The sequence below is a fragment of the Ixodes scapularis genome, unplaced genomic scaffold, assembly GCF_016920785.2.
Source record: "Ixodes scapularis isolate PalLabHiFi unplaced genomic scaffold, ASM1692078v2 PGA_scaffold12__126_contigs__length_90152505, whole genome shotgun sequence".
Taxonomy (NCBI): Eukaryota; Metazoa; Arthropoda; class Arachnida; order Ixodida; family Ixodidae; genus Ixodes; species Ixodes scapularis.
This window is the reverse complement of record NW_024609838.1, coordinates 3,406,595-3,417,197: the sequence shown is the minus strand read 5'-3', so window position 1 is coordinate 3,417,197 and position 10,603 is coordinate 3,406,595. Positions and strand designations below refer to the sequence as shown.

Sequence of the window (10,603 nt, the reverse complement as noted above, 5' to 3'; positions counted from 1 at the left end):
AAAGAAATACCAACAAAGGTGTAAAAGTCTCTTTTTTTAAATAAATCTCATTAAAATTATTTTATATAAATATAAAATACCCGTGTTAAATTTTTATTTTTTAAGTTTATGAAGTAGTCACAAAAATTATTTTTCGTTGCTCTAGCGGAGTAATACAATGACCTTTTGCACATAGAGACGGCGGTGGGTTTTACGGAAAGAGATGGCGAAATACGTTCGGCGGCACCGCGGGCACCGGGCGAACTCGGCCATTCAGCTCAGATGTTTATCTCGGCCCCTTGCTTGCGGTGGTGCCGTGCTTTATAAAAAGAAACGCTTAACTTAGCCCATAGCTTTTCAGATAGTATATACAAACTGCTAATATGACACACAACGAAGAGCGGACGCACTGGATCAAGGAAGGGGCCATTGGACTAGGAGGTGAGGCATTTACGCTGTCACTGTGGCGTGACATTAGATTGTGGAATAGGCTGAATTAATTCAATCCGGCGCTTGAAAGCGCGACTACCTGAATTGAAGTTAGGGATTCAACCACGAGACTAGGTTACTTTAGAAACAAAAAAACAACTTCACAACGCGTTATCAGTTGAAATTGTCTAATTATACGATGATATCACATTGGGACGATACGTCTGATGCTGTTTGTGCGCTTTATCGTCTTCGCAGTCGGAGTTCTCTATGGAGTCACAAACGTCTGCGTGGGTCACCCGTTCGACACGATCAAGACGAAAATGCAAGCTCAAGTGGGATTCGAGAGCTGCAGCATGTACCAGTCGTTCCGAAAAACGCTCAAAACGGGCGGCGTCATTGGGTTATACAGGTAACTTAAACGTGTTTTTGTGCGTTCAGCGTGTTTAATTCGTGCCCAAATTATAATTCCTAATGCAGACTTTTTTTTTTTCCTTTTCTTTTTGTTTTTCAGAGGTTGCGTGCCACCTTTACTTGGATCTGGCATTTACCGCTCGGTACAGTTTGCTGTTTTTGAAGCCGCGTAAGCGTTTTCATGCTTGTTCGCACACAATGCGCAGTTCATATTGTTTGTACATAAATGCAGAGTGTCCCCAAGGAAAAAACTACAAGGCTTTTTTGCCGCAAAAATGAACTATGTATCACGAAATGCGCATTCTTTGATGAAATGTGCCTTAGCAGTCCGAACCAGAGTTTCAGAACTAACCATTATGTTAATCAAAAGTTTTAAACTATTTTTTGTAATTTTTAATATAAAAATGGTGGCCGATGGGCCTCTAAATGAATGGCATCCAGTTGCCGAAAACTGGTCTCATTGAAATTTTTAGGAAGTCACGTATAACTGTGTCCGAGATAACGGTTAGAAACTTCGGTTTTTAGTTCGTACCTCTAGGACTAAACTTAAGTAGCGTTCGGTGATGCTTGGTTTATTTTTGCGGTGAAAAGAACCCTGAGTGGGACGCCTTGTACAGTGGCAGAGCTCTAAGAAAAACGTGAGCGGACACGACATACAATACTTTCGACGAAATACCAAATATGCTGTGAAAATTCATACAAGCATCTCTAAAAACTATCGAGCGAAAACATTTTGTAAAATAGATAACTGACCACCCGGGCAACGTCATATCATACGATTTCAAGTATTTTGTTTTCTTTTCAGGTATACATACCTTGATGGCAGCATAGCCAGGAGCGAAATCCCATTTACGGCTGGACTACAGACGTGAGCATAGAGTTGATTCCGGGCATGGTGTGATTGTTTTCCGACTTGCCTGGTCCCTACTTTCAGGAGAGTAGTTGTCGGAGGCGTGATTGCTTCAACGGCCAGGGCCATCATCGAATGCCCGCTGGAGTATGCCAAGGTTAGCGTTGTGTCTTTTCAAATCAGCTGAGGAGACTTTGAAATGATTGGTAGGCTTTGGTCAAACAGTGCTCAGAATCGAACTTCAGCGAGCAGCGATTGGAGAAAAGTCATATCATGCCAAAAGAGATGCAGCATTTTTTTCATTTTGGGATATGTACAAAAACAGTAATTTAAATGTAAAAATATAAATATATATATATATATATATATATATATTTTTTTTTTTTTTTGTGCTTTAAGTATCTGGAGTTTTTATCAAACCTGTGTAGTTAAGAAAATCATTGTGAAAAAACGGTTACGTACCATGCAAATTTGGGTAGGCACCTAATTACGTAATAACCTGCTCTATCTTAAGACCCGTTCACACTCTTGCGACCTCTTAAAACTGGGTTCCTTAAAACCTCTTACAACGAGAGGACACAATGGCACCATCTATTGGTTAGCTGTGTAAACTTGGTGGTCCGGCAAGTTTCTATTTCTCTCGCGCATTATCCTTTTTTTCTTGGCTCGAAAAACTTTTGTGAACATTATAAACGAGTCTTTCTTATAGGTATTATGCACATTTGACCTCGGAAATCTCGCAAAATCTTTGCTCTTGGGAAATGCAGTTCCAGGGTCACCGCATAGATAGTGCCAGTGTGTCATGTGTGTGTTCTCTCGTCCTAAGAAATTTTAAGAAGTTTTAACAGATCTCGTCCCTCTCATCCATACTCAGTTGCAAGAGTGTGAACGGGACATTGCAGTAAAATACAACATTGAAAGACGCCATTTTGAGTCCAAATGGGAGCTTAAAAAAAGAGGCCATGGGATGTCTCCATTTTTTTGGTCAGCTTGGAGTTGAGTGCTAGCGGGTGCCGATGCCCACATTGTTTTTTCTGGTTCTCAATAAGGCGGTTTTTGCGTAGACTGGAGGTTTTGTCTTTTAATTAAAAAGCAACAAAGCGAGGCTTTAAAAATTTAACATGTGCAATTCAAAATATTAGTTCTATGAGAACAAAAGAAAAAAGTATTATAGCTAATACCAAACTCCAAGTTGGCTAAAAAAGAAAAAGAAATCTCATGAAGTCTCTTTCTTCTTTTTGGAGCTCTTATTTGGACTAAATTTAAATGGCATCTTTCAATGTTTGTATATTACTGTAAAATAGGACATGTAATTATGTAATTAGGCACCCACCTAAATTTCTGTGGTATGCAACCATTTTCTCACAGTTTTTTTTTAACTACAAGGGTTTTATGTAAATTCCAGAAATTTAGAGCATGACATCAGCAAAAATATAATTTATTTTTTCAGAGACAGAGTTCAGAAACTTCTTTATAAAAAATTTTTTTGTTTTCGTACATATCCCAGACATGAAAAAATTGCAGCGTCTCCTTGAGGATGGAATGACCCAAACCTATATTAGTTTTCCGGTTCAGCATTTCTTCTGTCTAACTCTGAAGAGGACTGTCACTGTTTGTGAGGAAACGACGTGTGCTGTGGCACATGGCAAAATGGGCACAAAGCTCAAACTCTCTTCTCGCCTCCCGTTGTACTGTCGGAGACGACAATACTATGTCTCTACCGGTTTGGCGAGGATAATAAAGATGTGAATAACTGTCATTGGCGCTGTAGTAAAACTTCAGTTTGAAGTTTCATGAGGTATCCATAGGGGTCGTTGAATCGGGCCACGGACATCTGTTACTCTGTGGTAACCAAATTTCGCACGTTGTATGAAATGCACTTAAGTACAGTGTACCTCAAAATTGTTTCATAGTCTCTTCGAAACTCACGCCATTGTCGAACGGGATCTTATAATCGTTTGTAGGTTTTCTTCTTCAGGATAAATGCCCAGTATATTTACAACAGCTATAGCTTGCCGATTTTGTCTCCACCTCCTTTAGGCTCTTTCAAATGACTTTTTGTTTTGTGCAGATAGTCTCGGTTGCCTTTGCGCCAATGAACCCTCGATTGTCATCGTTTCTTTCGCAGATAAGTCGGCAAATTGGCCAGACGTGGACGCTTCGCAAGGTCTACACGGTGGGTACACAGACAATTGTGATGGCGGTGCTGTCTATGTTTGAGGCAAGATGTCTCTGCGGAAAGGTTTCTTTTATACCTTGATTTGTTGCCTTTCCATTCTTGCTTCTCTTGCATGCAGAGAGCAAGTTTGTCTGCCTTGTTTGCAGGGGTTGTGGTGGTGTCAGAACGCCAAGTTCTGATTGAAGGATAGTGGGTAGACCTCAAAGCAAGCTGCCTTGAGGTCTACCCTCTGTCCTTCAATCAGAGTTTGGCGTTCTGATGTTACCGCAGCCCCTGCTCAAGGAGCAGACGAATTTGTGCACTTCATAGTTTAGTTTCGGATAGGGGTGATGAGGCTTTTCTTTGATCTGTAAGGATGTCTGGCCTGCATTAGGCCTGAGTCATCCACATGCCCCTTGTCATATCCCCGTTTGTACTGCAGTGAACGGTGTCTTTGGGACATTCTTTAGCCAATGAGGTTCCTTGTCTGCCAGGGCTTTGGCGTCACCTGGCTCCGCACGGTGGGACTGATGACGTCCTACTTCATCTTCCTGGACTCTGGTCGTCGCCACTTCAACGACTACTTCCAGCGCCCCCTCCTGGGTCCCTTCCTCATTTCCGGCCTGGCCGCCACCGCCGCCTGGTGGATCGTCTGGCCACTGGAGTACATGAAATCTCAAGTGCAGGGACACTACGGAAAGTGAGCGTCATTCCTCTCTCCTCCTCTCTAGGTGCAGCTGTTTCCCGAAACTTTTTACACATCCACATTCTGTCACATCTGGTGATGGGCATCCCTTGGGGGGCATGCTATCAAACCAACTGAGGAGTATACACTAGCGAGCCCAACATTATATAGGTGCACAGCACGGTTAGATGGTGCGCAGCTGCACCAGAAACACCAGATACTATAACATCCACGAACAGAAGACACTTTTAAGGAAGCCGCGGGAAATGAAACTACAATGAAAATGGCCACGCAAATGTTTGCATACCTGGTGGGAAGGAGTTCTCGCTTTCTGTGGAGTCACCCATTTATTTTCCTCTTCTCTCGGGGGTAATGCAATATGAGCAAAGCAGACTTGAAAGGCTCACCGTCTGCTAGCCTGCGGCTCATCGGCCAGTTGCTTTGCTCCCGTCGTTGCCTCCTCGAGCGTTCACTAGTGATTGACTGAATCTGCCGAACTGCAGATTCGGCAAAGTTCGGCAGATGCAAAAGTTTTGAGGGAAAGTTCGGCAAAAATTGGGCAAATATCTGTGCACGCCGTGCAGTTGTGTGGTTACCATCGTACAGCGTGGTACAACCAGCGGTTACAGCGAAGTGTGGAGTAGGCAACACGGTAACTGTGCATTTGTGAGCCTTTGCAAGTGTGGTTCTCTTCAATATTTTCTGCCTCAAGAACAGAAGACCGACCAGCAATTTACGCAGTTCACTGCGCAAGTGACGAATGGTGCGGCACATTCTGGATAATGTGATTTCCATCTAATCTTTCCAGTGTTGCAACAAGGTGGTTGAAACATTGACTGACAATTACTTTAATGCACTCCCCACAATTATAACAATCATGTTTTTAGCTCACAAGTAGTTTGTGCCAAAACAAAATAATGTTGCTTTATAAATAGCATCATTTTGCGGTTTCCATGTCTCTGCATAAAGCTAAACCCAGAACTATTATGCTCGTCGTTGCACATCTGACATTCCTAACTCTTCCCATCTTCCTTAATGTCCGTATGTGTCCTAAGATCACAAACTGGCATTTTAAAGGTTAAAAACGAAACTTGCGAATATATAGAAAGCATGTTTTCATGCAAAGCTGATGCCAAGTGACTCAAATACAAAAGCATGCGTATTTACAATAATATTGTTATCTCTTCTGGTGAAGTCTCGGCAACCGTTGCATTCGTTGTTGCAAACGAAACGGTGACTTCCAGAGAAAGTAAGAACGCAATGTTAAAGATAAAGGCAATGTTATTGCCTTTATCTTGACAATGTACACACACTTGCAGGCGTGCGCTGATGAGGCTTCAAGACCGAAGCACTCATATCGCGATTCGTGACTGCGCGCGCCCGCTACTCCCTAACCTCGTTGTCACGCCACTTTTACAAGAAGTCACTGTAAAATTGCCAGTAAACACACAAAAACGACACCAACACAATTATCTTCTAGAATACCACCTTCTTTAGTAATAACAGTGTCAATATGTATTACATGTAACAAAAAAAAGTTTTTCACCAGAAAAATTTGAATATCAGCGTTAAGTCTGGTAACAATGTATTTTTGACGAGTCTTTAGAAACGTTTGGCAAAAGTCTGGCTTTGCCAAATCCCAAGATTTGGCAAAAGTTTGGCCCATCACTAGTGTTCACCAGTAACGCACACAAGTAAATTTTTCCTCTTGTACTTGTAAAGTGAGCATACCCACAGTGCCTCATTAAGAATGAATGTTGAAAAAAATGTTAAGTTTGCATATTACCATGTTCTTGGCAGTCAGTCCCCGTGCACACTTGGAAGCAGCATGAGAAGGCTAGCAGTGCCCCTTTAAACCGAGACATCACCCAACCCCTATTTGTTTGCAACTTACCTGCACGTGTGGTGTGATGTTAGATTGGATATCAGTGATACTTCTAAAAATGCTGCATCTGTTATGAAGTGCTTTTGACACCTGTGCTTTTGGATAGAAAAATGATGGCGAAGCCAGAAGCCTGTGGCAGCTGCGAGTGCCGTAGAATGTGTGGCAATTGTCTTCTCTGCTTTTTTTAGAATTGGTAGTGACAATACTTTTAACTACCATCTTGTTTGCTGGCCCAAGTCCAGCTTCTCATTTTGATTGGTTCTCTAGCTGATAGCAGTGGCAGTTGCGACTACAAGCACTGTGCAGACCCTTTTAATAGGCGTTTTAAGAGCCCTTAAACAGAAAAGAACAGACTGCAACCAGGTTCTTTAAAGGTAAAGGTTTTCGTGTTTCTTCTGTGGGTTTTAGCAACTGTTAGTGTTGTTTTAATTGTTGCGACATTAACCACACTTGTAACTGCACTCCTTTAAATTTTTGCCTTTCAGGAATGTGTCCCTTCTTCAGCGAATGCGGTCTGTCTACAGCGAGAAGGGTGGCTTTGCGGCGATGTACCGCGGTCTGGCTCCCGGCTCGATCCGTAGCTTCGTAGCGAACGGTACCAGCATGATAGTCATGAGCTACGCACAGCGCAAGGTGACCGAACTGGGGCTACGGGATTGAACGTTGGCTCTACGGTACTTGTCTTAGCCGAGTCCAGCCGGCCGTCTGTTGACTACTATTTGCGTGTCCGTCTGGAAGTGTTCAGTTCGGCGAGCTGCTCACTGCGCAATGTAGTGTTTTGATTGGTTCGCACTATGCATTGCTGAAATTGAACCTTTATTTTTTTTGGGGCCACTGCATACATTTATGTTTTTGTTTTACTTTTAGCATTCGTTGGCTATGCCTACAGGCTGGTACTCGGTGTTGTTGCTTAAAAATGAGATGTTTTGCAATGCCTTTTTGCACGGCAACAACCCTTTCTGCATAAACCATTACCCCCCTTACCTCCCAAGAGGTTTTGAAGCATTTTTGAAGAATTTAGTGTTCGAGCTTTCTCGACAAAGGCGTATGTGATACTTTGCTGGGGAAATACTCCTTTTTTTTCTAAAGGGTATTTTTTTTTTTTTAAAGAGAGTTATTCCAGCGGTTAATGACAGACTTCTGTCCAAGTGGGTGCCTTTAGGCGATGCAGCTGGAAATATCGCATTTAAGAGAACTGACGTCATTAGCTCCGAGTGCCTAGGAATTGCAGGGGATTTCTCTGCGATTCTCGCTTGTGTTCAGGGAAAATGTTTCCAGTTTGGAAGCGAGTTTGAGTGCGGGGAGTCAATATTTCATGTGCATCTCTTTAAGAGTCGTTTTCTTTTTGGGTTTTGTTATTGCTAAAGATGCATTCAGCAACATGTTTTTACGGGGATGTAGCGAGTGATTATTGTGCTACGTGTATAAAGTATGTCTTAAAAATGGCTTCAGTCTACAAAAACATTGTTCGGAAAATTTAAATCTTTTCTAATGCGTTTGTTATATTTACTTTTAAGCTTCCACTCCTACTCTTTCAGAAATGTAAAATGAGAAGGGACTAGTTTCTACGACTGAATGATGGCCAGTAAGGTGAGACATTGGCCAGCCTCTTAAGTGCCTCCTAGAAATACTGTCGCCTACACTATTAAGCACACTTACACTCCAAGTAAATACACAGTCGAATGGAGCTTTTTCCTTTACGTGCAATCACAAATGTTTTGCTGTTTTTTTTGCAACGCAGGTTTTTCTTTGCAGGAAAATGTTACCATATTATAGCTGGTTTTCTTTTTAAGTTTTTATAATCCTGGATGTGGGATCCCATTATGTCTGACAGCTGTTATTACTGTTCTCTCCTCTTTTCTCGGTTTGAGCAAACATTCTTGCAGATATTTAGAGAAAGTCAGCTAAAGTGCCATAGTGACTAGTGGGACCTTTGCCTTGCTGGAGCTCTCCTGAATACTGAAGGGACACTCTCTCTTCTCTCCATGTTGTCTTACCGGTTGCAGAAACAGCTATATTTTTGTACAAACGCTAATATTGCTCTGTGCTCAATATATGTGCAATAAATGTTCAATGTTTATTTTTTTTACACATTTTACCAATGTTGCAGTAATTCTGTGAATTTACTGGCGCTTTGCAACGGACCCATTGAGGTGCAGGAGTGGAAATGCTGACAAGGGACACCATGGCCGCATAGTTGCATGACTGTTTGTATTTTTATTGTCTGTTTTTTGTTTCATTTGTATTTCCCATTTTTCGATCACGTCACTGGCAGTTGTTGCACTTGCCACTGCACAGTTCCCTTCAGGACAAGTGCTTGTTATTTCTTAGCTTAGACTTTGGTTTCTAAGAAATGTGCATCATACGTACATTGTTTGACAAACATTATAATAAGCAATCACTTTGCGTGCTGACCAACTAAGTTTTACAAATCAATCATATTTGTTTTTAATCTAATCTAAACGGCAAAAGCAAGTATAGTCTCCCACTCCAGTGAACGCCAAGCGTGCTCCAATCTGAGGGGAAATTTGTTGTGTTCCATCTTCTGGGGTGCTGAGGCCGTTTTGCCGGTGGATCACCTTCATAAAACCTGGTCGATAACGTCGGACAACCCAAATTTCTCGAAGTGATTGCTCAAAAGAACATCTTACTGGCAAACATTTCAGCACCGACCAATGATTTCGTATCTGTGGCGAACGCCTTTCTTGAATGTTCAGAAACATGCTCTGCAGCTAGGTCAATGCACTGAAGCCTTGCTGGAATAAGTCTGTTGGCTTTAAAGCAGGCAATGTTAAAAAGTGACACAGTAACAGGACCCTGGTTTTGCTCCCTCATATTTAGGTCACAGTTTCAAAGCATTCTCGTAGAGAGAGGCATCGCTACAGAAATGTAAAGGTCGGAGGCCCGATTATCTCTTGCGTATGTTGCACTAAGTTTTCAAGTATTATTGTCCATAGACCTGTGGCAAGCACATTGGAATATCTTTAGGTCGCATTTCGTCCTTTCAGTTGCTTTGTTACTGCCCGTTTACAGATGCCGACAGACTGTAGTTTATGCCTATGGATCGTGCATAATGGGACGCTAGGACACTGCCTCGCCTCGGCATTAAATGGTCGCGTCTCGCGGTCGCTAGTGAAGGCGCTTCTTTTGTGGTCGCGTCTCGTCGACACCACAGCGCCCCCGGGTTGAGTGAAACGGACCTACATGTTGTATTGCCTGGTGTGGGCTGACGCCGGCTCTTGTTGGTAAACTGCGCATTTTCCTATCAAATAGCCACAGCCAGCAAATGCGAGATTTTATATCCTTTAAAGTCGGTCGGTATTTCTCTCCACCCATTGAGTAACCATTTTTGATGTTGCAGACCTGCTTGTCGGTTCACAAATAACGACTGAACAATTCTTTGGGTTTAGCGACGGGATCTCCCCATCTGCTCCGCAGTCAATTAATGGCGGACCTAAACATCAAATTGCCAGTTATACAGCTGGCACTCAGTGAAACCAATTTAGAGATTGTCACTTTATTGTCAGTCCCTTTTGGAACCCTGATGTGCACACGAGCAGTGGATTAGGCTCAATTAATTTACCTGCACACCTCAACTCTATGGGGGCAGAAAATTGTAGGGCAATGTAGTAGTTTTGGTTGTATCTCACGGGACATACTGGAAAGGCACTACCCTACACATTCTTGCATTGGCGCAGGTAGATCGAACAAGCCTAATTTTATGCAGTTTGTGCCGTGATGCTATCCCTCTATTCTAGAACGCTGAATCAAAATGCGACTGAAATGTGTCGGTCGTGGCTCATAAGCGAACTTCGACGAAAGCCCTCAGTCTCGCAATACTGAAATAGGCCGTTTTCTCTGATAATGATCAAATTAAAGGTGGCTGATTTGGCCACCTTTAATTTAAAGGTGCTTCTCCGCGCAATTTTTTTTTTTTACACCGGCAATGATCAGTAGTTTATTCTAGGGGGTACATTTTACAGCGCATGTATATCGCCACGTGTCCGTCGCTCTGTGCGTTATTTCGTTTACATGACACTACTAGAGGTTCGTTACATGGCTGTCCATGTTGGCCGTATCATGGTGGAATCTACCATCTCCTTGTTGCGGAGTTGGAGTCGCGGGTTAATTAAATCTCAGTACTTCACTAGCTCGCATGCACCCTTACATCAACTTAATCAATTTGTTCTTCGCCACTTGAAC

At 42.5% G+C, this 10,603-nt stretch overlaps 1 protein-coding gene across 2 annotated transcripts; it reads left to right on the top strand.

The window, feature by feature from the left end:
- The first annotated feature begins 146 nt into the window (after positions 1-146).
- On the top strand, positions 147-8,498 carry LOC8024160 (mitochondrial substrate carrier family protein S). Of its 2 annotated transcripts, none has more exons than XM_002404523.4 (8): positions 147-420; positions 667-820; positions 923-991; positions 1,628-1,690; positions 1,757-1,829; positions 3,801-3,848; positions 4,325-4,530; positions 6,886-8,498. In XM_002404523.4, the coding sequence occupies exons 1-8, from the start codon at positions 363-365 to the stop codon at positions 7,058-7,060; spliced, it is 846 nt and encodes a 281-aa protein (XP_002404567.3). In that variant the 5' UTR covers positions 147-362; the 3' UTR covers positions 7,061-8,498. The 2 variants fall into 2 exon arrangements, with proteins under 2 accessions (XP_002404567.3, XP_040061607.1); XM_040205673.3 differs by having other exon boundaries at positions 214-420; positions 923-965.
- The last annotated feature ends 2,105 nt before the right edge of the window (positions 8,499-10,603 follow it).

Coding starts and splice junctions, on each gene's coding strand:
- LOC8024160 (XM_002404523.4), top strand. CDS start 363: ATGACACACAACGAAGAGCGGACGCACTGGATCAAGGAAGGGGCCATT. Junction 421..666: donor AGGGGCCATTGGACTAGGAG/GTGAGGCATTTA, acceptor TCGTCTTCGCAG/TCGGAGTTCTCTATGGAGTC. Junction 4,531..6,885: donor GTGCAGGGACACTACGGAAA/GTGAGCGTCATT, acceptor TTTGCCTTTCAG/GAATGTGTCCCTTCTTCAGC.